This window comes from Macrotis lagotis, chromosome X (assembly GCF_037893015.1).
Source record: "Macrotis lagotis isolate mMagLag1 chromosome X, bilby.v1.9.chrom.fasta, whole genome shotgun sequence".
Classification (NCBI taxonomy): Eukaryota; Metazoa; Chordata; class Mammalia; order Peramelemorphia; family Peramelidae; genus Macrotis; species Macrotis lagotis.
The window spans coordinates 104,909,864-104,936,264 of NC_133666.1; the positions used below are offsets into that span (position 1 = coordinate 104,909,864).

At 35.8% G+C, this 26,401-nt stretch overlaps 1 protein-coding gene and 1 pseudogene across 3 annotated transcripts in view; both read right to left on the minus strand.

The window, feature by feature from the left end:
• Positions 1-26,401, minus strand: part of LOC141500978 (serine palmitoyltransferase 1) — a 524,715-nt gene that overhangs the window by 400,611 nt on the left and 97,703 nt on the right. Inside the window, exons 13-15 of one of the 3 annotated variants that reach the window (XM_074204601.1) lie at positions 21,963-22,080; positions 17,899-17,972; positions 15,311-17,171 (exon numbers count right to left, since the gene is read on the minus strand). The exons of the other annotated variants lie outside the window; for them this stretch is intronic. Of the exons in view, the coding sequence (XP_074060702.1) occupies positions 17,078-17,171; positions 17,899-17,972; positions 21,963-22,080 (286 nt within the window). The 3' untranslated portion in view covers positions 15,311-17,077. Of the gene's footprint in view, positions 1-15,310; positions 17,172-17,898; positions 17,973-21,962; positions 22,081-26,401 lie in introns of those variants that run through there. 3 annotated transcript variants of the gene reach the window in all.
• On the minus strand, positions 6,914-7,548 carry LOC141499099 (translocon-associated protein subunit gamma pseudogene; annotated as a pseudogene).

Genomic DNA, 26,401 nt, shown 5'->3' on the forward strand with positions numbered 1-26,401 from the left:
AATTTATAGACCAATTTCCCTAATATTGATGTAAACATTTTGAACAAAATACTAACAAGGTGATGACAGCAAATATCATAAGGATTGTACACTATGATCAGGTGGGATTTATACCAGGAATACAAAGTTCAATATTAGGAAAATTATCAATATCATTTGTCCTATCAATAGCAAAACCAACAGAAATCACATGACTATATCAATCAACACTGACAATCAATTTCTATTAAAAAAACACTAGATACCATTAGAATAAAGGTAGTCTTCCTTGGAATGATAACATCTAAAATCATGAGCCAGCATTATCTGTAACGATTTTTATCCTTCATTCTTTTGTTTTAATACTTTTTTTTTTTGCAAGGCAATGGGGTTAAGTAGCTTGCCCAAGGCCACACAGTGAGGTAATTATTAAGTGTCTGAGGCCATCTTTGAATTCAATTACTCCTGACTCCAGGGCTGGTGCTCCATCCACTGCACCACCTAGATGCCCCTATCCTTCATTCTTGTAAAAGACTATGACATTAGGAAGGCAGTACCATGACAAGCTCATGAATTAGATTTGATTTAGGTGGTGGTGTGCTAAGACACCAGTCTTACTTTCTCCTCCAGTGGTATCTGGGTCCAGTAGCCAGATATGAATCAGGATGACTAGAGATGACCCTTAATGCAAGGCAATCAGGATCAAGTAATTTACCCAAGGTCACACAGCTAGTAGCTAGTAATGATCAAGAGTTTGAAACTGGATTCAAACTCCCATACTCCTAACTCCAAGGCCAGTATTCACCATGCCACCGAGTTGCCCTTTGTTATTTGTAATGGGGGAAAAGCTAGAAGTCTTCCCAATAAGCTCAGAATTGAAGCAAAGATGCCCAATATCACCACTATTGTTCAATGTAGTACTTCATATGTTAGCTATAGCAATAAGAGAAGAAAGAAGTAGAAGGAGCTACAAAAGACAATAATGAAACAGAAGTACCACTCTTTGCAGATGATATATATAAAATGATATATTTAGAAAAGCCTAGAGAATCAACTAAAAATTTACTTGAAATAATTAACATTAGGCAAAGCCAAGATGGCTACAAGAGAGAATTGTAGCTTTTAGGCGCTCTCTCATAAAACTTCTAGACTAAGGACTCTAATTAAACTTTCAAGAGACAGAACCCACAGAAGGACCCAGTGAGGCAGTTCTCTTAGTCAAGAGCAGAAAGGCTCTGCTCCCCAGGGTTGGAGGGGCGGCCCAACACAGCAAAAGAACTTCAGCCTCCTGGAGGGAGCCCCAGGGAGAAGGAACTGTGGAGAAATGAAGAGCAAAGTTTACTATCTTCAATTTTTAAAAGTTGTATTATGTTGTTTTTTCCTAATTTTTTTCTTCCATTTGAACTCAACTCTTCTTTCACAATATGATTGATACAGATGGTTATACATGTAAAACCTATATTAGACTGCTTTCTGTCATGGGGAGGAAGTAGGGAAGAAAGGGAGGGAGAGAGGGAAAAATGTAAAACTCAAAACCTTGCAAAAAAAAATGAATGGGCGGCTAGGTGGCGCAGTGAATAGAGCACCGGCCCTGGAGTCAGGAGGACCTCAGTTCAAATCCGGCCTCAGACACTTAATAATAACCTAGCTGTGTGACTTTGGGCAGCCACTTAACCCCATTTGCCTTGCAAAATCCTAAAAAAAAAATGAATGCTGAAAATTACCAATACATGTAAGTAGGAAAAAACAAATGAAAAACATATTTAAATTTTTAAAAAAAATCATCAGGTATCTAATCAATGCAGTCACTAATTATGATTTAAGTAAAATGACATAAGCTTCCATAAATTAGACTGGAATATTCTGAACATTCTTGAGGATGGTCCATTGGAGCCAATCAATGAATCATCTGATAAGCTCTTCTTGAAAATTCTGGGGACATAAGTAACTTAGTGCTGAAGGCCTTGGTGCTTTGTGATGATGTGGAAAACACAAATTATTTTCTTAACACCTCCCTCTTGATAAATCAGGGAGTTGGGAAGCTTTATCTATCCTATGACAAAGAGAATTTTCACTGAAAGAGGACTCTTTCTACCATTAAGTAGATTTTTGTTTTTAAAGCATGACATCAACTACTATCCCTTTCTTATTTTCTTCAGAGCATGTAGCTTGTAGTTCTTTTAGCCTTTCTGTAAGGAACATTTTCTCTCATCTCAAAAGAAGTCAGCTAGACCTAGGTCAACTTGAACCTAATTATCCGATCATCTCTAGATTTCTCTTGTAATTTTCTCTTTTGAAACTTCCACTGAGTACAGGGACTCTAACCTATTATTGGGAGCAGTACTAAGTTGCATTACCCATACTCAGTTCTGTATTGCAGTGACAGGGCAAGGAGGGGCACTAATTCACTAGAACTCCTGGTCATAGCTGAACTACCCCACTAACAGTTTCAGGGCAGAAAACAGTATTTTAATCATTTAGAGATGAGCATAAAACAATTAAAATTTACATTCCTTTTGGCAGAGCATCTACATACAAAGCTATGATTCTTCCTCCCTCCCCTCCCAAACTCCCCCCCTCCCCTCAATGTGGACAGAAAGAGGGGAAGGAAGGAAGTATGAATGTATGGATCATTTCTCAACTGGAATTGAACAGTTAGATCCCCAGTGGGGCAGCTACTGTTACAGATTGTTGTTTGTAATTAATTCTTTTAGCTTTAATTTATTCAGCAACATGTCCAGTTTCCTATTTTCCCTTTATCTTTTTTTTAGATTTATTCAAAACTAAGAAACTTTGAAATTAACTGTCACTATTTTGTTACTGTCTATATATTCTCTTAGTTCTGTTTATTAAAAGGCATATGGAATTTATACATTGAGAGCTGATAATTGTTATCTATGGTTCTCTTTAGCATAAAGTAGTTTATTCATTTTTATTTTTTGAACTTTTATTTTCAATTTGTCATACTTCTTTATTTTGTGCATTTCTGTTTTTTAAATGTATTTCTTATAAACAACTTGCAGGGGTTTATTTTCTTATCCAATGTCATTCTTCTTCATTGTACTGAATTATTTCCTCTATTCTTATTTAAAATAATGAGTTTATATTTTCTTCCATTTATCTTTACTACTACTTTTTCAAGTTAAGAATTTTCTCCCTTTTTCCACTGACTCTTCTCCTAACCCATGAACTTCTCTTTCTGTTTTCTTTTTTTGTAGGTGTGGGCATGGTGTTCTATTTGGTTCTCAATTCCTTTTTCTTTCTGGTTTTAATTTGCTTACTTACTTTTCTCTCCTTTTTTCCTTAGTGGCCAAGTAGTTTTTCCCCTCTCTCCCCCACTTAAGTAGTACCATTGTTTGCTAAATTTCTTCTTTCTTTCTTTCTTTCTTTCTTTCTTTCTTTCTTTCTTTCTTTCTTTCTTTCTTTCTTTCTTTCTTTCTTTCTTTCTTTCTTTCTTTTTCTTTTTGTAGTACTTTTCAGAAAGGATTTCTTTCCCTCACTCTCTGCACTATTCAATGAATTGTCTGTCTTCTCTAGATTCATATTCTCTGGCTTTTGGCCTTTATAATCATCTATTCTCTCTCTTCTTTTCTTTACTCATGGAATCAAACATACACATTCCCAACTCTCTAAACAGTTTCTGCCACTTATTTCTAGAGCTTATCCTTAGGCTTTTCACTTTCCATTTTTGTGCCACATTTGCAGAAAAATTCTTGGAGTCAGGAGGATGAGAGTTTGAATCTGGCCTCAGACATTTGTCACTCACTAGCTATGTGATCTTGGGCAAATCTTTTAACCCTGATTGCCTCACATTCAGGGTCATCTCCAGCTGTCCTGGCTCATATCTGGCCACTGGACCCAGATGGCTCTGGAGCATTGGTGAGATTGGTGATTTAGCACAGCACCCCCTCACTCAAATCCAATTCATGTACTTGTTATGAAATCACTTTCCCCGATATCATGGTATTCTCCCATAACAAAGTACAAACATCATCATCATCATCATCATCTAAGGCTCTTGGGAGGAACAGCGTAGTTAAGTTGTGGGACTGAACTCTATTTCAAACCTAGAAATATGCCCTACCTGTTTCCCTCTTTTCTGTTCACCTGAAGAGATCTTTTGCAGCTCAGAATGTTACAGTGACTCTGGTTATCAAGGCCTGAACAAATTTCTGCAGTCTGAAGCTTTGATTTTTATGGAACTGGAAAGACAGAAGGTTGAGTCAATATGTGGAATTGAATTATGTTGCAAGCTTGTGGCTAGTGTCTTGCTGCTTGGGGTATGGTGGGTGATTAGGGAGGGATTACTGAATGAGCATGAGCTAGGCGCATTGATGGAGTTTTTAATCTTTTAAAAATATGTAAGATTTTCCCCCCAAATTACATGTTAAAACAATTTTTAAACTTTTTTAGGTTCAAATTTCAAATTTCTCCCTCCCTCTCTCCTCCATGTCCTCCCTGAGATAAGAAATTCAATATGGATCATAGAAGTGCAATCATGTAAACATTACCGTATTACTAATTTTGAATAAGAAAATTTGGATAAAAAAGAATAGAAGAAAGAAAAGTTGTATTTAGATAGAATCAGTTCTTTCCAAGGAAGGAGATGGCTTGGTTCAACATGAGTCCTTTGAGATTATCTTGGATCACTGTATTGCTGAGAATAGCTAAGTCATTCACAATTCTTCATCACTGTTGTTATTCTGAACATGGTTCACCGACTTGTATTCACTTCTCTTTGCATCAGTTCAGGTAAATCTGTCCAGGTATTTTTGCTTATCCTTTCTTATAGCATAATAATATTCCACAATTTGTTTAACCATTCCTTAAACGATAGGCTTCTTATTTCCAATTCTTAGCCATCACAAAAGAGTTGCTTTAAATATTTTTGTATAAATAGATCCTCCTCCCCACCACCATTTTTGATATCTTTGGAATACAGACTTAGCAGTGGTGTTGCTGGATCAAAGGGTATGCAGTTTTATAGTCCTTGGGCATAATACCAAATTGCTCTCTAGAATAATTCAGTTCACAACTCCTCCAACAATCTATTAGTGTTCTAGTTTTCTCACATCCCCTCCATTTATGATTTTCCTTTTCTGTTATATTAGCCAATCTGATAAATGTGAGGTGGTACTTCAGAATTGTTTTAATTTACATTTCTCTAATCAATAGTGATTTAGGGCATTTTTATATGACTATAGAGAGCTTTATTTCTTTGAATACTGTCTGTTCATATCTGACCATTTATTAAAATGGGGAATGACTTTTATTTTTATAAATTTGACTCAGTTCTCTAGATATTTGAGAAATGCCCTTAGCAGAGATGCATGATGCAAATTTTTTTTACCAGTTTTCTACTTTACTTTTAATTTTGATTGCAATGGTTTTATGTAAAACCTTTTTAATTTTAGAACCAAAATTATTTTATATTTTATAATATTCTTTATTTTCTTGGTATTAAATTCTTTCCTTATCCATAGATCTGACAAAAACTATTCCATGATCTTATCATTTGATGATAGAATCACTCTTAATTTCTAAATCATATACCTATATATTTTTTTAGGTTTTTGCAAGGCAAATGGGGTTAAGTGGCTTGCCCAAGGCCACACATTAAGTGTCTGAGACTGGATTTGAACCCAGGTACTCCTGACTCCAAGGCCGGTGTTTTATCCACTATGCCACCTAGCCGACATTAATCATATACCTATATTGACCTTTGTTTTTTAACCTTCTTTTGGATTCCTGGTGTTCTATATTAGGACTGTCCAAAATGTTGCCCACAGGTGTCATGCTGCCTGCTGTGCAATTTTCTATGCCCCCTGTGGATTTACTAAATGCCTTAGTAAATAAAGCCAAGCTACTGTAGAGCTCTCACTAAAATAAAAACTGAAAAATAAGGTTGGACCTCTTATTTTAGACTATGAAGATAGCTGATCTTGCTTCTTCTTTGGTCCATAATTTTTGTTTTAGAGGTATTTGAGAGGTAGTGAGAATCAAAGAAAATATCTAGTCTCCCTTCTTGTTTGTCACATGACCTAAAAGAAAATGATGTTTTTTAACTGTTATTAATGTTGAGTGAGTTGAGTAAGTTGAGTAAGCACAATTACTATGGAAAATTTCCTTTGAGAAAGTGCCTCATTCCTCTTTTCTTTGGATTCCATATAATAACTCTATATGTTAGCTAAAGTGTAGTAGTCCAGGGGCGGCTAGGTGGCGTAGTGGATAAAGCACCGGCCTTGGAGTCAGGAGTACCTGGGTTCAAATCCAGTCTCAGACCTAGCTGTGTGGCCTTGGGCAAGCCACTTAACCCCATTTGCCTTGCAAAAAAACCTAAAAAAAAGTAAAAAAAAATAAAGTGTAGTAGTCCTAGGCTTCTGGGAAAAGTTATTTGCAAGGAGAGAAGTCTTTTACAGTTCCTCATAAAGTCTTCCTTAGACATCAGAATGCATACTATGTGGCAAAGAACTGGAAATTGAGGGGATGCCCATCAATTGGGGAATGGCTAAACAAGTTATAGTATATGAATGTTATGAAATACTATTGTTCTATAAGAGAAGCATGGAATGTATTACGGGATCTGAGGCTGAGCAAAGGGAACAGAACCAAGAAAACTTTATACACATTAATAACAACATTGTGAGTTAATCAACTTTGATGGATGCAACTTTTGTCAGCAGTTCGGAGCTAGGACAACCATAACAGACTGTCTCTGGACAATGCTATCCCCATCCAGAGGAAGAAAAACAAAATCAAACCAAACCCCACCCCAAACCCCTTCAAAATCTGATGAACACTACATTCACTTTTTTTTTTCTGATCAATTTATTTTATTTCAACAATCTGTCAAAAGGAGCCCAAACCACAAAGGTATTTTATATTTTCTTAGTTTAAAAAAAAACACCCACAAAACCTGTTAAATTTGACTATAGAAAAACAGTTCTTACGTGTGTCTCCCTCTCCAAGCCCTCCCCAAGCCCACCCTGACAAAGACGGATCTGTTTCTTCATCTATTTGGAGCTGGTAGACAGCAGGGCAATGAGGCCTGAGGAGGCACTAATGGATAAGATATAGTTCACTGTCGGATTGAAGTTCTTCAAGATAAAGAAAGAAGCGACAATGACCAAGACCAGAAAAAGGGTGTTATAGTAGAAGATGGAGAAGGTCGTGGCTTCGTAATCCGCCACTTCATTCTTCTTCCACAGGATTCTTTCATCCTTCTCTTTCCAAGACATCTTCCTGTTGTCAGCCTCAGAAAGCCTCTGAGTCACATTTTTGGAAACAGCATCCTCTCTCTTCTGAGCTACCTTGTGTTTCAGGACAAACTTGACGTTCTTGTAGGCGAAGCCCACCAGGTAGGTGCTGAGCAGGGTCATGATGCTGTAGAGGACGGCGGACTGCACCAGGTCCATGTGCCAGATCCTCCAGTACAGCCAGATGGGGATGGCCGACACGATGAAGGCGTTCCCGAAGAAGAGCGCCCACGACTTGGCCGACAGGTTGCGGCTGAAGTCCTGCAGCAGCATCCTCCTCCGACTGCTGCGTGAGGCCGCCCTTGGGAGCCATGGCGGGAGCGGGAAACCGGAGCAGGTGCGGCGGCCCGCGGCCGGCCCCAGCCCCCTACATTCACTTTTTTAAAAAATTCTCTTATATACTTCTTTCACTTAATCCTAATTCCTCATACCAAAAACATGTTTAAACAAATGTATATGTACAATATTAACCTGACTGTTCATCACTTGGGGAGATGGGGAGGGTGGAAGGAAATTTTGTAACTTAAAAATATACATTTGCATATAGATGAATGTCAAAAAAATTTCACATGTAAATGGAAAAGTAAAATATCAATTTTAAAAAGAATGCATATTATATATATTTGCTGCATAATATTGAAAATGCCAGATGAGAAAAGAAAAATTCGATTTTTTTTCTTTGCATCAGTTCACTTAAGTCTTTCCATGTTTTTCTGAAAGCATTCTGCTCATCATTTTTCAAAGCACAATAGTATTTCATCACAGTCGCATAGCACAACCTGTTCAGCTATTTCCCAATTGGACTTCTCAGTTTCCAATTCTTTGCCACTACTAAAAGAGCTGCTATTAATATTTTTGCACACATAGGTAATTTTCTTTTTTAAAATCTCTTTGGGATACATATCCAGTGTCGTATTGTTTAGTCAAAAGGTATGCATGGATTTATAGCTCTTTGGACAGTTTCAAATTGCTCTCCAGAATGACTGAATTGGTACACAACTTCACTAATAGTTTATTTTCCTACATCTGTCATTTTCCTTTTCTGCTATATTAGCCAATCTGACAGGTATCAGATTGATCTAATTTGAATTTCTCTTTGTAGTTCATTTAGAGTATTTTTTCATAACTATAGATTGTCTGAAACTGTCAATATCATTTGATTATTTAACAATTGAGGAATCGCTCTTATTTCTATAAATTCAACTCAGTTTATGTTTCAGAAATGAAGACTTTATCAGAAATACTCACTATAAATTTTTTCACAGTAATGATTGTCAACTATATATTTCTCTCCATCCTATTTTTCCCATTTTTTTACTTTTTACCCTGTTCATTCTCAAGTGTTTTGCTTCTGACTTTTACCTCCCCCAAACTGCCTTCCCTTCTATCAGCACTCCTCTCCCCACCTTGCCCTCCCATCCTCTTCCCTTCCCACTTTCCTGTATGATAGATTTCTATCTATTTACAACTGAGTGTGCCTCAGAAATAGCAAAGATACCTCTGCAGTCTCCCTTGATCCCCTTATTGGCCATGGACTGAGTGCTCTGGAAGCAGCTGCCAGGTGGTTCCCCAGACCTTCTGGTCCCATGAGGCCTGAGCTGGATTAGGCTCTGCTCTCACTCTGGTGCAGCAGTTTTCCTGTTGAGCTTCCCAGTTATACTTGGCAATCCCTGAGTTGAGAGGTCTGGAAACTGCCAGTGCTACCACAGACCCAGCTGCCTTAAGGTCTATTCCTGGATAGTTGGAACCCATTCACTCTAGTGTGGCCCAGGCTGTGCTGTGGGCCCTTTCTAACTCACATGCAATTGATCTTTCCCATGGATCTTCCAAATTTTCTTGGACTGGAAAATTGTTTCACTCAGTCTTTTTGTGGGTACTGACACTCTAGAATTTGGATAGAGTCATTATTTAAAGGTATCTGGAGTGGTTTGGTGGAGAGCTTGGATGAGACCCTGCCTTTACTCTGCCATCTTGGTTGTCTCGAGAATTTCTAGAAAAATGATGTCTATGCTCTTTTTCAGATCATTATTTTCAAGTAGTCCAGTAATTCTTAAATGATCCTTGTGAATCTGTTTTCCATTTTTTCAGTATTTCACATTTTCTTCTATTTTCATTCTTTGATTTTTTTTTCTTTTAATTTGATGTCTCATAAAGTCATTAGGTTCTGATTCTAATGTTTAAGGATTTATTTTCTTCAGCAAACTTTTCCTTCCTCATTTGGCCAATTATTTTTAAGGAGTTCTTCTCTTCAGATAATTTTTGTATATCTTTTCCCATTTGGTCACTTCTTTTCAAGGAATTTTTCACTTGATTGGATTTTTGTCCCCCTTTTTTATTATTTGGCCTGTTCTGTTTTCTTCAATATTTTTTGTGCCTCCTGTTGACTATTTTTTCCCGATTTTCTTTTACCCCCACTGTCATTTTCTCTTCACAGTTTTTCTTCACCCTCTCTTAATTTTTGAGCTCTTCTGTGACATAAGACCAATTCATATTTTTCTTTGAGACTTTGGATGCAAGAATATTAATTTTGTTGTCTTCTCTAAGTGTGTTTTGACCTTCCTTATCACCATAGCAATTTTATGGTCAGATTTTTTTCCTATTTACCCTCTTTTTTTTTTACTTTTAACTCTATGCTAAAGTAGAGCTCTGCTTCCCAAGTGGAGGAAATACCATCCCAAGCTTCAGGATTTTTTGTTGCAGTTGTTTTCAGAGGTAATTCTGGGGATCTGTTTTTGATTTTTCCAAGGTGATATGATATAGGGCAGGATTGTTCAACCTTATTTTTAAAAGTTTTTATTGAAATACACAATATATTCTGATTTGTCATTTTAGTGAGAGATCTATGGTAGGTCAGTTTCATTTATTAAAGCATTTAGTAGACCCACATGGATTTACACTAAGGAGTGGAATGCTGTGGGCTACATTTTGGATAGCCCTGATAAAGAGAGGTGTGTTCATAGCTGTGTGGCCTTGGGCAAGCCACTTAACCCCCATTGCCTTGCAAAAAACTAAAAAAAAAAAAGAGAGAGAGAGAGGTGTGTTTACTACATTTTTGAATTGTGCACTGATTTATGAATAATCACAAGTACTCTTTTCAATCCTGGAACTGTGACCTGGGTCCCTGCTCCCATGGTTGCAAGTTCTGTTTTGCTAGTGCTCCTTTTGCCTGGAACTAAAACCAAGAAATATGACCAGGATCCAAGTATAGTAATGCAATGGTCCTGTCATTGGCAGCAAGAGAGGACTTCTATAAATCTCCCTCTGACATAATAGCTGATCCCCTGTCTGTGAGCTGAGGTCTGGAAATTGCCACTGATGTCATTGATTCATGTACCAAGTTGTCTGCTTAGGGTTTGCTGAAGCCTGGTCTGCACTGGTGGGACTTGCTGTACTATGTTCCTCTCTTAAAGGTATTTAGGTATTTGGAGGCTCAAGGGAGAGTTCATGCAATTTCCTGCCTTTACTTTCCTATCTTGACTCTGCTTCCTCTCTGTTCTTCCAATTTCTCATTGATGAAATCATGTATAAGCACCTGAGAAATGAGTATTATGTTTAAATTGTTCCCAATTGAGTTTGAACAAATTTTTATTTTCAAAATGAGTTACAGAAAAACTGACAATAAGAAATTCATTATGGGTCAGCTAGGTGGCACAGTGGATAGAGCACTGGTCAGGAGGACCTGAGTTCAAATCTGACCTCAAACACTTACTAATTGCCTAGCAGTGTGACCTTGGGCAAGTCACTCTTAACCCCATTGCCTTAAATAAATAAAATTTTTTAAGAAATCCATTAGGTCAGTTAATGTCAATCCTGAATTACAGAAGAGAAGCCTTACCCAATCCTGAAGAAGAGGGTAGATTCTCAGTAAAGGTCTCTAAATGAGGAGAAATATGCTATCACTCCCAGTCTGGCTCTCCCAGGGTCAAAGCTTATTACAGGTAATTGTAACAAGAACTATGTCACAATGCTGTAAGACCTAATGAATGTCTTTGGTGCTGTTCCTGCTCATTATAGCTTTCAACATTCAGATACCCACCTCTGAATTGAGAAAATTTAGGCTCACCCAGCACATGGATCAGATCTTGGAATCTAGGTCTAGCTGTTCCCAAGTGAGAAGATGAAGGCTAGGATTACTAGTTTTCATTTTGTAGAAATTTATTTATTATATTGTTTGGAAAAGTTATTATCATATTGTGAAGGGCAAAAATGCTGACTTTTCAGAAACATAGTGCTAAATTAGTCTAAGCCATAGGCCTCAGTTTTTATTTCTCAAGAATCAGGTGAGTGTGAGAACCTGGATCTCCAGCTAGAAAAATCATGTCACCCTAACCATATAAGGTGTAAACAAAGACAAACTTTCCTGGGAAAGCTTAGGCATACTTCCCTTCTCTTTGGATCATCAAGTTTGACGAATTGTTGTAAGAGTCAGCAAAAAAGAGGAGGGGGAATGGGTTGTGTTTTTCAACCCTGCTTCAACTTCTGTAATTTGTCTTTTCCTGCTCTCTCTCTCTCTCTCTCTCTCTCTCTCTCTCTCTCTCTCTCTCTCTCTCTCTCTCTCTCCCTCTCTCTCTCTCTCTCTCTCTCTCTCTCTCTCTCTCACACACACACACACACACACACACACACACACACACACACACAGAGTTAGGAACTGTACCACTTCTTGCAAGAATCATAATAAATTTTAACTCTTTGCTGCCACTTTGAGAGGACTCCGAGTAGGCGTTTTGGGTTGGGGTCTCAATACCCTATACAATACTGTTTAATGTTTTGGGTCCACCCAAACTTGCATTTTGGGTTCCCTTCAGGTTTTGGCTTTGCCCAGATTTTATTGAATATTTATATTTACAGATCTATTTCAATCTACTTTGCTTTCAAAGCAAGGTACTTTGGTCTCTCAGGTTACTAGTCCAATATCCTTATCTAAATCCTATATAATGGAAGCCTTTTCAGAGGCCATCTTCCACCAAATGACCTAATAAATTTCTTTCTAAAACTTCTTCAGATTTTGGGGTTTATTCTCATGAATGGGCTCTCCTTTGTTATTTTAACATGTTCTCACATATGGACACTCCTTTGAGTAAATAGGGGAGGGCTTAAGTTCCTTTTTTCTTGCTAGCCTATTTTCTTCTCTTCATTTTCTTTCAGTATTGCTTATGTAGGTTACATATTCTATACCAAAAGTCTTAAAGCCATTTAAATGCACCCTGTAAGACCTTGCCATCAAGGGGTGGGGTGTGATAGAATCCCATCTACAAGGGTTCCTTCCCAACCCCACCCTCCTTCCTATTAGGTAGGTAAGGCTAGTTCTTCCCTTAAAAGGGCAAAGAAGCTGTTCCCAATATTTGATTGAATTAGAGGACTAAGGCTCAAGCCACATGCCATTAATATTGTTTCTTGGTGGTCTGAGGTCATGTTAATATGGCTTCTTAGATACATAAGGTCTAAATGGTGTTGGAATCCCTCAGAGTAAGTAGTTATCTCAACACTGCTTGTTACCACATCCCACCTTGTGTGTTAACTAGTTTTATATGGAAGCTTGGGGGGACTGCATCTATTAAAAGTAACTGTTGCATCCTTAATGCATAGACTTATGCTCTGGCTAAGTAAACCTCTCTTTTGTTAACTAAGGGATGGCCAATGTTAAATTTCATTCCATAATAAAACACAAACCATTGGGAGATTAGCCTGTGTCAGGCACCACCTACATCTTATGTTCTGCCTACCTCCTTCTAGTCACAATGGCATATAACCACCTTCCTTCATTGTTTTTGGTGGAGGCAGAGTACCAATGTTAGGTAGTGACAGCTGAACTGAATGAACCTTTAAGGTAGTCAGGGTTCCAGGAGGCTAAAGATGAAAAGATACAATGTTCCAGGTTCAGGGGCTTGTATGAATATAGAGACTGAAAAAATTAAGTGGGCTAGTTTCATAAGTGAGTTAGTTTCATTGAAATATAGTGTGAAGAGTTGTAAAAAATAAATCTGGAAAGGCTGATCCAAGATTTTGAAAGATTTTAAAGTCAAAGAGGCAGAATTTGTATTTTATCTTTAATGTAATAGGGATCTACTAAAGGTTTTACAGGACAGGAGTTGCAGTACTAAATCTCCTCCCACCCCTACTCCCTGCCTCTTATAGAACTGGAAGAGGCAAGAGTTCAACTTGGAAGTGAGGAAGAAACTGGAAAACTGCTGGCCTATTGGTCTTTCCTGATGCTTTAAATAAATGAGGCTTCTTCCATATCTGGAGCTATAGCAAGGTAAAGTATTTAGTAATTATGCAAGCTTGTAAAGTTCAACTTTTTTTTTTCCCCAAAAGGCTTAAAATTTTTTTTATTAAAATAAATATTGTCATAGCATTTTTCTAGTCCAGCCTGATTAACAGTCCAGCCTGATTAACTGCCCAGAACAACAAATGAATCTTTATGTTCCATTGCCCTTCTAAGAATTTTAATTTTATCTGTATACATATCTTATCTCTATTAATAGAAACAGTCAGCAAACATTTATTAAGCATTTACTACATGACAGGCACTGGGAATACAATCAAAAAAGGGCAGCCAGGTAGCATAGTGGATAGAGTACTGGCCCTGGAGTCAAGAAGGCCTGAGTTCAAATTTGGCCTCAAACACTTCATACTTTCTTAACTGTGTGACCTTGGGCAAGTCACTTAACCCCATTGTCTTGCCAAAAAACAAAACAAAAAACCCCCAAATACAACCAAAAAGAAAGACAGTCCAAAGAGTGATGAAGGAAAGTACTGGGAGGAAGAGAAAGGAGAGGAAGAAGGGGCTAAGATATTTCACATAAGAGTCAAGAAAAAGCTTTTACAATGGAGTGGAATGGGGGAGAGGGAGGGAGAATAAGTGAGCCTTTATTCTCATCAGAAATGGCTCAGAGAAGAAATAACATATACATTTAATAGGGTATAGAAATTTATCTTACCCTAGAGGAAAATCAGAGGAAAGGGATGGGATAAGAGGGAATGGGGAGAGACAAGGGGGAAGTAGGTGGTAGAGGAGAGGGAAGATTATGGGAGAGGGCACTAGGATACAACACATTTCTGGTCAGGGACAGGATGAAAGGAGAGAGAATGGAATAGATGAGAGTGGGGAGGAATAGAGTGGAGGGAAATACAATTAGTAATAGCAACTGTGGGAGAAATATTGAAGCAACTTCTCTGGTGGCTATGATGGGGAAGGCAACTCATCCCAGAGACAGAGCCATTGGAATTTGAACACAGACTGAAGTATACTTTTTTTTCTCTCTCACTATTCTTGAGGCTTCTCATACTTTATTTAGGGGTAGGGGAGGGAGTTTATGATTACTCTTCTGACAAGATTATTGCAATAATATAAAATAAATAAAAAATAAAAAAGTAAATAATATAAAAAATAAAAAAGTCTTCTCCTTGAAAGAGCATACATTTTAGGTCAGACAATACATAAAAGGAAGCTAAAGGAGAGAAAGAATTTATTTTGCCAAAGACAAGCTAAGCAATTAAAAAAAAGATGATGAATGAGAAAATTCCTGAGAACACGAATTGTAAGGGAAAATCATCAAAAAATAATGTATGATTCTAAAAGATAATGTGTCTAAGCAACAGGTTACTGACCATGTCTAAGCCTTATTTAGACTGGAAACAAATTAATGAATTTGATGGTAAATTCTTCTCTAGGACTGAGATTATAATCAGTATTTCTTAAAGTTTCTAAAAAGATATATTTAATTACCCAAATACACATTTGAGAATGACTTAAAGTTTGGTGAGTTATTCAAAATCTGTCTTATTGATTTCTTAAGTTATACTTTTCATAAAAATTCTAATTTTGCTATGATATTGTTTGAATAGGCTAAGAGAATCTACAAATCCAAACATTGAGCTTTCCCTTTTGTCCCAAACAAACCATATATTCAAAAAAAATTATTTCTCTTGCCTTTAAATGAAGTTGGATTTGAGATAGTTAATTCTTTGTAACACTTTTCATTCCTGGATCTCAAACCATTAAAAATTACACCAACAGAATCCATTATTCTGATTTTATAATTACAAAATATAATTACAAAAATTACTAGTATTACAAATTACTAAGTGGGTTTACTTAAAGCCAGAAGTGATGCAGGTTTAAAGACAACCTTAGATCCTTATATGTACCTTTTTTTTGGGGGGGGGATTGGTGTGGGTGGAGTAGTGACGATGTGTGAATACCATGAAAAGGGAGTGAAAAAGGGAACTGACATATTTAACAACTACAACAACAAAAGTAATATGCTTATAAAAATTAGAAACAAAGACCATTTATTTTGAAGTTTAGGAGAAATATATTAGGAAAATGTTTTATTTTATTTTTAACAAAGGCTTATCCCCAGGGGCAGCCAGGTGGCACAATGACAGGGCACCAGTACTGAAGCCAGAAGGACCCCAGTTCAAATTTGGTCTCAAACATTTACCATCTGTATAACCCAAGGCAAGTCACTTAACTATGACTGCCTTCCCTGTCCAAATTAAAAAAAAAGAATCATTCCCATTGGAGTAATGTAATTATTGAAGCAACAAGCACCATTAAAACCCCTTAGGCAAAACAAAGCATTTTGCAACATATTTTGACATAAATTATACTAGAATCCACATATTATTAATATAACATATTATCAAAAATGAATAATTTTTATAATTTTATTATCACTGATAAGGAAAGAAATGATTAATATAATGTTTATGCATTATTTGTATTTATTGAAAAAAAGAATAATTTTGATTGTTAAAGGGAAAATAATTAAGAGTTTAAAAATTGTATCTTACAGCTTTTGTACTATCTGTATGGATTTTAGATATTTGAAAGCAATAAGGAAGACCACCTTGTGTTCTCTTAACACAGAGAAAAACCTACAATATCTCCTTATATGAATCTATTATACAAAAAAATATACATTTAAAACATCCTAAAATGTATAAATGACCATAATTTAAATTTTTGAATAATCACAATAATCTCCTACCCAAAATAGATCAGAAGTCAATACATAATATATATATCAAGATCAAATACATTAACTAAATTGATTTAAAACTTCCCACCTTGGAAAGCAAGCATAAACAATATGGACTGGGTAAGAACATTTTCTCAATTAGAGATGATTTAAACATCAATATATTTGGTGTACCACAAAAAATTTCAGAGCACGATATATTAAAATGAAAAGTTCCTAGTAATAGCAAAAAGTATAGACTTATCCTTAAGACTTTATCTATCATTTAGCATGATAGAATTAAGAATTGTTGAAAAATGGAGTTAAATTATATATTCAATAATAATTGATAAGCTTCATTTATGTATAACTGTTCTTCAAAGTTTCATTAAATCCTTTTTATATGGAATGTTAGGGACTAAAGAGTTTTTAAAGAACTTCAATTTTAGAAGGAAAAATATTTAAAGAACCATTTTTAAATGGAAAATGAATATTAAAAGTGTCATAATGAAAATTCTCATTTAAATAGTATTAAACAATATTGTTCAACTTCTACTCATATACACTTAAATTTTTCTTGACAGAATTGCTCTTGGTACTTGTTAGGGTGGGGTATGCGCGCATGTGCGCGTGTCTCTGTGTGTGTGTGTGTGTGTGTGTGTGTGTGTGTGTGTGTGTGTGTGTAGAGTGGGGGTATGTAAATGTTAAGCCATTTGTCTTAAATTCATACTTTTTACCTGCACTTCTATGGAATAATTCAAGTAAGCAATTGCAAGCTCTTTTTCAAAGAGTTTTGAATTCTCTGTCCACACACCATAGACTGATACATAGATGATGCATCTTCTTGGAACACACTAAGTCCACTGATGATGTCTAATTGAGGATGGACTGCGCAGCTTCTTTGATTGTAGATGCGGCTTTTTCCAGTTCTTTTTCAGTTTGTTCTACTGTCACCACAATTCTAATACTGTGAGATAAAAGGATTTTAGGAGATGCTTTGTTATTGTTTTTTTAAAAAGTGCCACCATAGCATCATCTAATCAATGTCTGAATTTTTATATATTTTTCTTGTCAAAGTTTCTAGCTAACACAACTTGTTCCTCTCAGGTTGGTCGAGAACTGAATCACTTTCTAGAATTTGATTTCCCACTTTTACATGGAAATTCTATGTTTAATCAGGCATCTTTCTGAGTCTATTTAATATGACATTAGGCAGAAATTCTCAACTCATGCTGAAAAGAAGACTGGAAAAAAATTTTCTTGAAAGCATCATCAATCATTTAAAGTGTTATTCCATTTCCCTTATGCTTATATTATGAATTTGCTCAATTCAAAAAATGCCAATATAATAACTTGCTTAATTCTAGCTCCTCTGTATTCTTTTTACTGTTATTTTACCTTTCACAATTATTCAGTTTACTTACAGGGTGTTTTGTACACCCCAACACAGAGTTAACTTCTGAGAGGTGATCATTCTTATAAAGACTGCAAATTTTGGGGTACTTCAGGCTTGGGGTACAAATGAAAAATGCCAGCTAAAATTTTTAAAAATATACTGCAGTTCAACATTAACAAAAAAAGTTCTTATTTCATGAAGCAATCTTTTAGAAACATTTCAAAAATATAATTTTTATCCACCTGCAGGCTATAAAATAACAAGGGAAAAGTGGAAGAAGATTTTAATTTCTACCAACCTAGGAGGAGGAAGGCTTTTCTCTTCTTTTTCCAAGTAGTGTGCCTGAGTTAATGCAATATTTCTGTTCATACACTAAAGAAAGAAAAAACAGATTTACAACCTGAACCTGAAACACTGTGTTAATTAAAACAGTAAAATGCAGTGAAACTTAAAACTTTGACAGCAGTCTCAATTTATTTGCCCAATTAAAGATGCTGGGGAAAAAAACACAAAATAAAACTTAAATACCACTGAATGATTGTGGGGGACACAAAATGAGCAAAACAGTGTTAGAAAAACAAAGAGAAAAATATAACTCAAGAATAACATTTGATCAGTTTTAGATGATGCCTTTACTTTATACCTAAACTTAAGTATATTATCCTGCAGTAGAAGAACTATAAAAATGGTCATGCCCTCAACAGTCAGGGCAGTTGGACCTTATGACATTTTTGAAGTGAAAATCTGAGTTGCATATGAAAATTCCTTTACCTGCCCCTACAAATAGCTACCCCTCTATAATTCTCAGGAACAAATAAGACAGCTTTTAAAGTCCTTTATAACCTGCCCTTCTTTAGCTTTTCAAATCTTCTTTTGCACTATTCAACTTATGTACTCCACAATGTACTTTGAAGTTCCTCCCCCAGAAACACAAGACACTCCATTCTCTGCTCCATGCATTATCACTGATGTCAGGTCTCACCTTTCTACTTCTGCAAGAAACCTTTTCCTTTTCTCAATTCTAATGCCTTTCTTCAATTCTAGTGCCTTCCCTCATCTCCAATTTAGATACAAATTGCTTTTATGTGTTGTTGTCTGTGTTCTCCCCTATTGAACTTCACAGTTTAATAGGGGAGAACACAAAGAGAAAAAACTATTTTTGCCTTTCTTCATATTCCAACTCTATTTTTTGTTTGTGTGTTTTTTTGTTGTTCATTTGTTTTAAGTCTTGGCTGACCCTTTGTAATTCCATCTAGGATTTTGCCCAGGGTCACACAGCTACTGAGTATCTGAAGTCACAACTGAACTTAGATCTTCCTGACTCTAGGCCTCGAACTTTGTGACTTTGCTGCCCCATTAGGAAATGCTTAATAAACTCTTGTTGATGATTTGAATTGACAAAGGGTCTGTATTTTGGGGAAAGATAAAATGAGAGTAACGGGTTAGTTCAGTCGTTTAAAATTTTCTGGTTTTGTGCAGAGCATTTTCAGTGGGAGAGAAAATAAAAATAGACATATTTGACTGAATAATTTTTCCAGAGGAGAACCTGTTACATTTTAGTTAGATCACCAAATATAAGACATACTTAAATTTGTTTCTGATTTGGGTGAAATCTCAGCCAGCATCCCCTGTGGAAAGGTTTTCTTCTCATCCCCTCACAGATGATATTATGACATGGTATAGCACCCAGAGGCAAACAACTCCCTTGGTATTCCTTCCTTTCATCCAACTCCCAACTTGCAGAAAAGTTATGCAGGAATTTCTTGCTTTACATAAGTGGATTGTTCTGTAGATACTTATGTAAAATGATTTTTACCTAATGCAAATTTGCCTGCCAATATGGATGGGGGAGTGAGGGAGGCAGGAAAGGGGCCAGCACATGGTTCAAGGACACAGAAAGGTCAGAGAAACAAGATGATGAAGGGGGACTGGGGCAACTATATGGTTTTGTGGCTGGAACCAAGATACAAAGGGACTGGGCATGGACACAGACAGAAGAAAACCGATGATGTGGAGGAGTCAGGGACAGATGGGGTACCCAAGTACAGAAGACAGACACTCAGGGATTTGACACATAACAGGCGGGTGGGTCAAGCATGGCAAAAGTCTTCTCTCTTGGCAGACAGATGTCTTAAGTTAGATTCACTGCTGCAGTGGCAATGTCTCTCCAAGTATCTATTTGTTCTTCTTCTTTCCATTGGAGTTTTTAAAAGTTCTTTTTGGGGGGATGGTGAGGTGGGGTGGTAGGTCACAGAGTACCAAGCTGAGGGACAGGAGCAGAAAGAGAAAGCATAATATTGTATAGTAAAGTTAACAATGATGGGTTTTTTTTTTTCTGGAATGTGGATTTCTTTCAGAATTCTTTACTGGGAAGTTGAATTTGTGTAATGAGAATTTACATAAAGTGAAAGCTGTCAGTAATTCCAAACGATTATTATATCAGCTCTGAGGTTCTGGGTCCATATACCTAAAACTACTGCAAATGAGTCCCTTACTGATAATAATCAGCCAAGGGGCACAATTAGCTCAAAGCAAAGGCATTTAATTAAAATGTCTCCTTAAGAAATAGTAATGAAATACCTTCCTCATAAACCTGGAACAACTCTTCCATAACTACATACATTTCTTCATTGTTAAAATGGAAAATATACATACACACACACACACACACACACATATATACATGCACATACGCACATACATACACACACATATATATAATGCCTACTTCATAAGGCTGTTGTGGAGAAAATACTTTATAAATACTCTATAAAAGAACTATACAAATGTTATCAATGTGATTATTATCATAGGCCTAATTATAAGTTAAAGTGAATGTTATGACAGGACATGATTACAATGACAGCAAAATTCTTTAATGGAAGAGGAGCACCACAAAGGAAAGTAAGGGCCAAAAAAATGTAGGGACAGATAGAGAGGGAAAAATCCTGAAAGAGGCTATGTTTAGACCTTTGGCTTAGAGACTCAGGAGAACTGAGGTTCATTCATTGCACCTTAGCCAAAAGAGAAAAACAAGCTTTAAGTTACATAAAAAGGCATATGGCTATTGAACACTAAATTCAATAGGAGTGGTATTAAGGCAGTGAAAAACTTAATGCCACTGTGGGCATATGAACAATGAGGCTACTATGACTGGATAGATTTCATATAATGAACTGGATACCACAGTACATGAAAGGAATTGATAAATTGGACTCTGTTCAGAAGAGAATAACCAGAATGATGAAGGACCTAGAGTTCAGAGTAGCTAAAGGAAACAGGGACGCTTAGCCAAGAGAAGTCTTAGGGAGAACATGAAAGTTGTCAAGTATTTGTAGGATTATTACATGTTACAAGAATAAGATTTGATCTACTTGGTTCTAGATAAAAGAACTAGGGGCAGTGAGTGCATACAGTAAAGAGGCAAATTTAGGCAAAAAAAAAAACCAAAATCCAAACCAACTTCCTAACAAGTAGGGAAGTATTAAAATAGAAGGAAGGGCTGATTCTAGAAGGAATATTTTTCTTCCTAATTAGAGGAAAGTACATTTTCCTCAATAGAGGAAAAAAATTGAAATAGGCAAAAAGTTCCTTCACAAAAACAAAAACTAAATTCAATAGAAGCATGCAATTTGCATATTTTGGTAATGATATACAATTAACTCATGTATATATTAGAGGTTGGATGAACACATGCTGACAGCAGGCATTCCTGTTTGAAAATGTTTTGATTCGGCAATCTCTTTGATTATGATCCCTTTTCCAGCTCTGAGATTTTGTGAAGCTAGCTTGTCTTAAAAGTATCCATTTACTTATATTTTCCCAAGCAACCATATATTTCCCTGTAACACTATTTACTTTACACTAACTGAGGGCAGCTAGGTGGTGCAGTGGATAGAACACCATGCTGGAGTCAGGAGGACCTGAGTTCAAATCTGACCGAAACATTTGATACTTGGGCAAGCTACATACTCCACTGACACAACCCACCACTACCAACAACAAAAAAATTATATTAACTGTGATTTAAGAAGTAAATATAGTATATAGCAATATTTAGAGAATATGATTTTATGAATAAAAGATAAATAAATTTTTGTATTACTTTGAAAATTACCTGAAAACTCTTCTTTAGGAGAATAAAGGTTTTCTCAATAGACAGTGTCATTTCATCATTGATAATTTCAGTTAGCTAATAATTTACTCAAAAGATCATGCATAAACATGGTAAAGGTAGAACAATAAAATGTAATTCCCCCATCATTAAACCCAAGAAATCTGATTTTTAAAAAACAACTGAGCCATTCAGAAACTTCATAAAAGATCCCCCTTTTTCATACAGAGTAAACTAAAGAAACTTACTTGATCTACTATTCTCTGAAGTAGCTTGATATCATTCTCTCGAGATCCTGTGCTCTCTTCTAGTTGAAGGTGAAATGCTGGTGAAATTGACTCACCAACTACTTTTAATCCATAAGTGCTAAGAGAAAAACATATTATATGAAAATATATACATATCTATATGTGAATATATATCTATATTTTAAAACCAACATGAATATAGAGACTAATAAAAAATTGAAATATGCAAAAAGTTCCTTCACAAAAATAAAAACTAAATTTAACAGAAGCATGCAATTTGTATATTTTGATAATGATATATAATTAATTCATGTACATAGAAGGGTAAAAAATATATGATGCTAGACATACAGGACAAAATTCAGATTATGTGAGATTATTTTCCTTCATGAGTCAACAAGCATTTACAAAATACTTGCTATGTGTTAGGCACTGTGCTAAGAGCCAAACCAAACAAGTAACTTAAAATTCTCAGTCTCTATTAAAAATAAAAATAAATTTCTCCTATTAATACCTGACTTACCTGTAAAATGGGAATAATACTGTCTTTCTTATAGGACTGCTGATAAGATATTTTTGTAAACTGTAAAATTTAGAAAAATGTAAGCTACTGTTTACAGGGTTGGTTTTCTATTGAGAATCAAAGGTAAGGGAAGCTCATTTCTATTTTAATACGTGAGGAGTAATACTGCATGCTAAAAATTAAAGTCATTATAAATTTTGGATATCATGTCTCCATAGCCTCAAGATTTGAGGCAATAATAATCACTAGAATTTGTATATGACTTTAAAGTGCTTTACAAGTACATTTTGTGAATACTTAATATTCTGAGAGGTATGCATTATTATCATCCCAATTTTACAGATGAGGAGATAGACATAAAACCAAATTTTAACTCAGATCTTCTTTGATTCCCAATCCAATGCTACTTCCATTAGGCAAATCTAACTACCTCTAGAATTAAGTAACTATTTAACATATAACCTAACTAATGAAATTCTGAAACCTCCTGATCATCTCCATACTATATTGCTTGCTTTCTAGAAATTTTCACATATCCCTCTGTTCTGTATCTTGGATTCCACCCTTGGAACATTGTATGCGAACTTTTGCTTTTTCGTAACGGAAAACCAGGACCTCATAACACTTTCTAATCATCTCCATGTTATGGTCCTCTCTAGTTCCACCCATATCCCTTTAAAGGCAGAGTGGCTGACTTCCTTGTATTTGTATTACTTGAACACAGTACAGTGCCTGACACATAATAAGCACTTATTACATGCTCTGTCTATCTCTCTGTTCTACTAGCTTAAGCAAATGGTACAAACAAAACATTAGGAATCAAAAGATGCCATTCTCCTCTTGGAGCTAGTTTTAACTATTTCAGTCTAACTTAAACAATTCAAAGGCAGATGATACATATACTACTGATGTCACAGGATGATTAGGAAACATGGTAAGATATAAAAGTTCATATAAATGTAAGTTACAGGATTATTATATGGTGAGTATTTTATTAGGGCTCAAAAAGAAGGCCAAGATATATTATGAAGTAAGGAGCATTTACCATCAAGGTACTAGAAAGTAAATAAGCAAAACAAATGTCCACTTCAGAAAGGTTATAAAGAAAAAAAAGTTTAAGAACCTGAGGTTGGGGCTAGGCTTATTAAAGAGAAAAAATGGCAGAAAATTAGGAAGATTACTAATAGTGATGATTCCTTCTCTATTTCCATTCCACACACAACCCCCTCCTCTTTTTTTTTATAAAAAAGGAGTCAAATGGGGCAATGAGGTGGAGAGAGCATCAGTCCTGGAATCAAGTGGATCCGAGTTCAAAGTCAGTCTCAGATATTTAATACTTACTTAGCTGTGAGACCTTGGGCAAGTCACTTAATTCCCTTGTCTTATTCCCCCCCCCAAAAAAAAAAGGTCAAGAAGAAAAGACATGAGAGGTTATGATGGTGGAGAATTCACAAGATGATGATGGCAATGATGTTTTTCCTTTATTTTCTTTGGTTTGTTTTTTTGCAAGGCAATGGTAGTTATTAAGTGTCTGAGGTCAAATTTGAACTCAGGTTGTCCTCCTGACTCCAGGGTTGGTCCTCTATCCACTGTACAACCTAACTGTTCCTATTCTTCATTTGAGTGAGGTGGTGATGTGCTAAGTCACCAGCCTCACTTTCTCCTCCAGAGCCATCTGGGTCCAGGGGCCAGATATGAATTAGGACAACTGGCGATGGCAGTGGATGTGTGCCCAAGGTCACACAGCTAGTAAGAGCCAAATGTCTGAGGACAGATTTGAGCTCCTGTCTTCCTGACTCCAAGGTCAGTGTTCTATCCTCTGATCCAGCTAGTTGCCCTATCCAAGATAATAAATGTACAGGAATGAAATAAATATTGATAAAACAGAGAAGGAATGAATTAGATGGATTAGTAGAATGGATTAGAAAGCTGATTTCAGTTTGGTATTTATAAGAAATACCAAAAAAAGATTTTCACAGTTAAAACAAAGTACTTATAGCAAAATTTATTATATTTTAGAATTTAAAAATGCAAGAAAGTAGTAAAAACTTAAGAGTTAAGAAAGGAAACCATACTATGACTCTACTTGACTCTCTATTATATGCTACTGTTTATTTTTCAATGGTATAACTCTTTCTCACTGCATTTGGGGTTTTCCTGGTAAAGAAACTAAAATGAAATAAATGAAATACATTTAGATGAGGAATCAAGGCAAATAGGGATAAATGATTTGCCCAGCATTACACATTAAGTAACTATCTGAGAACATTTTGAACTCAGGAAGATTTTTGAACTCAGGAGTCTTCTTGACTTTAAGGCAGTCTATCCACTGCACTATCCAGATGTCCCTACTATACTATATAATGAAATAATAGCAATACTTTATAACTGTACAAAGTGCCACATCATTTAAGCAAATAAAATGAGTTATCTTTATTGCTGGAATATACATCAAAACTATACTATCAACAAGCAAGTTCCTGTTATGTACCAGGCATTGTGCTAATTGTTAGGAATAAAAAGAAAGACAAAAAATAGTTCTTTTTCTAAAGGAGCTTACAGTCTAAATGCAAACAATTATTTATAAACAATATATTTTTATATAATTCCAAATACATATATATTTGAAATTGAAATATAAATAACATATTTGAAAATGAAAATAATTTACAGAAGGAAGGGACTACTATTAAGGGGAATCAGGAAAGGCTTTTTTTGGTAAACAAAAGAATTTTAACTGGCATTTGAAAGAGACAAGGAAAACTAGGAGATGAAGACAAAAAGAGATGAGAGAACTCTAGGGATGGAGAACAGCAAAAATGCCTGGAATCAGTGGAGAGTGTGTTTTATGTGAGGAATAGTGGAAAGTTTTATTCCCTTAGATGTGGTATATGATGGGAGCAAGGTATAAGAAAGTAAAAAATTAAAGGGGGGAAGATTTTTAAAGAGTTTTGAATGCTAAACATAATTTATTAGATCTTGGAGGTGATAAGGAACCAAGGGGGTTTAGCTATGTAAACTTCATTTTATTAACTGTTAAATGATTTATGAAATGTCTCATTTTGTCCCACCAATGAAACTGAACTAAAAGACTACTATTGCAAGTCAGGCCTGTCCCTGATATTTGGTAAAGTGAGGATAATATACCATTTATTGCATTTCTACACTGCAGGTAAAGTAGAAGGACTATGAAAATACAAAAGATGAAGATGATTGCATGGCTGAACAAGGCAGTGTGCCACTTTGAAACTAGGGCTGTTCTGGAGGTGTATGGATAGAATCCTTTCAATGGAAAAGAAATCAGTCCCCCATTGACTCAGGGCAATGAGTTCATTGGGTACTAGAGGAAGTTGCCAGGGAAGATGGTAAAAGAAAGCATCTGATCTAGTGTCTTCTGGCTATTGTTTACCATCCTGCAGAAGTTGGACTATCAGCATAACATAATAAGACTGACAATACACTGGTCCATCATATTCAGCAACTAAAACCAGAATTCTTAGCTTCTGAAGACAATACAAAGAATGATAGAGTTGGTAACATTACCAGAAAAGGGGATTCTGTTGAAGAGGATGAGAACTGATAGGTCAAAGCCAACAATAAACAAACTGAGAATAGGCCATTTAGTAAGCAATTATGTGATTTCACTGCACTAAAATGAGATCTGAGCCCTTATGACAGGAAAATGAGTATAGCAATGTGGTGAAGACTTGAGAATCAAAGGTAAGAAACCTGCAGGCTTAGCCTACTTTTATTCCTAGCTAGGCAAATTATTTTCTACCAAAGAATGGAGGAAATTGTAAGAGAAATTCAAAAAATGGCCATATTTTATCATTTTGTCATTTTTGTGAAATGAAATCTGAGGGTTGTTCTGATTTGCATTTTCTCTTTTTATTACTGATATAGAGCTTTATTTCAT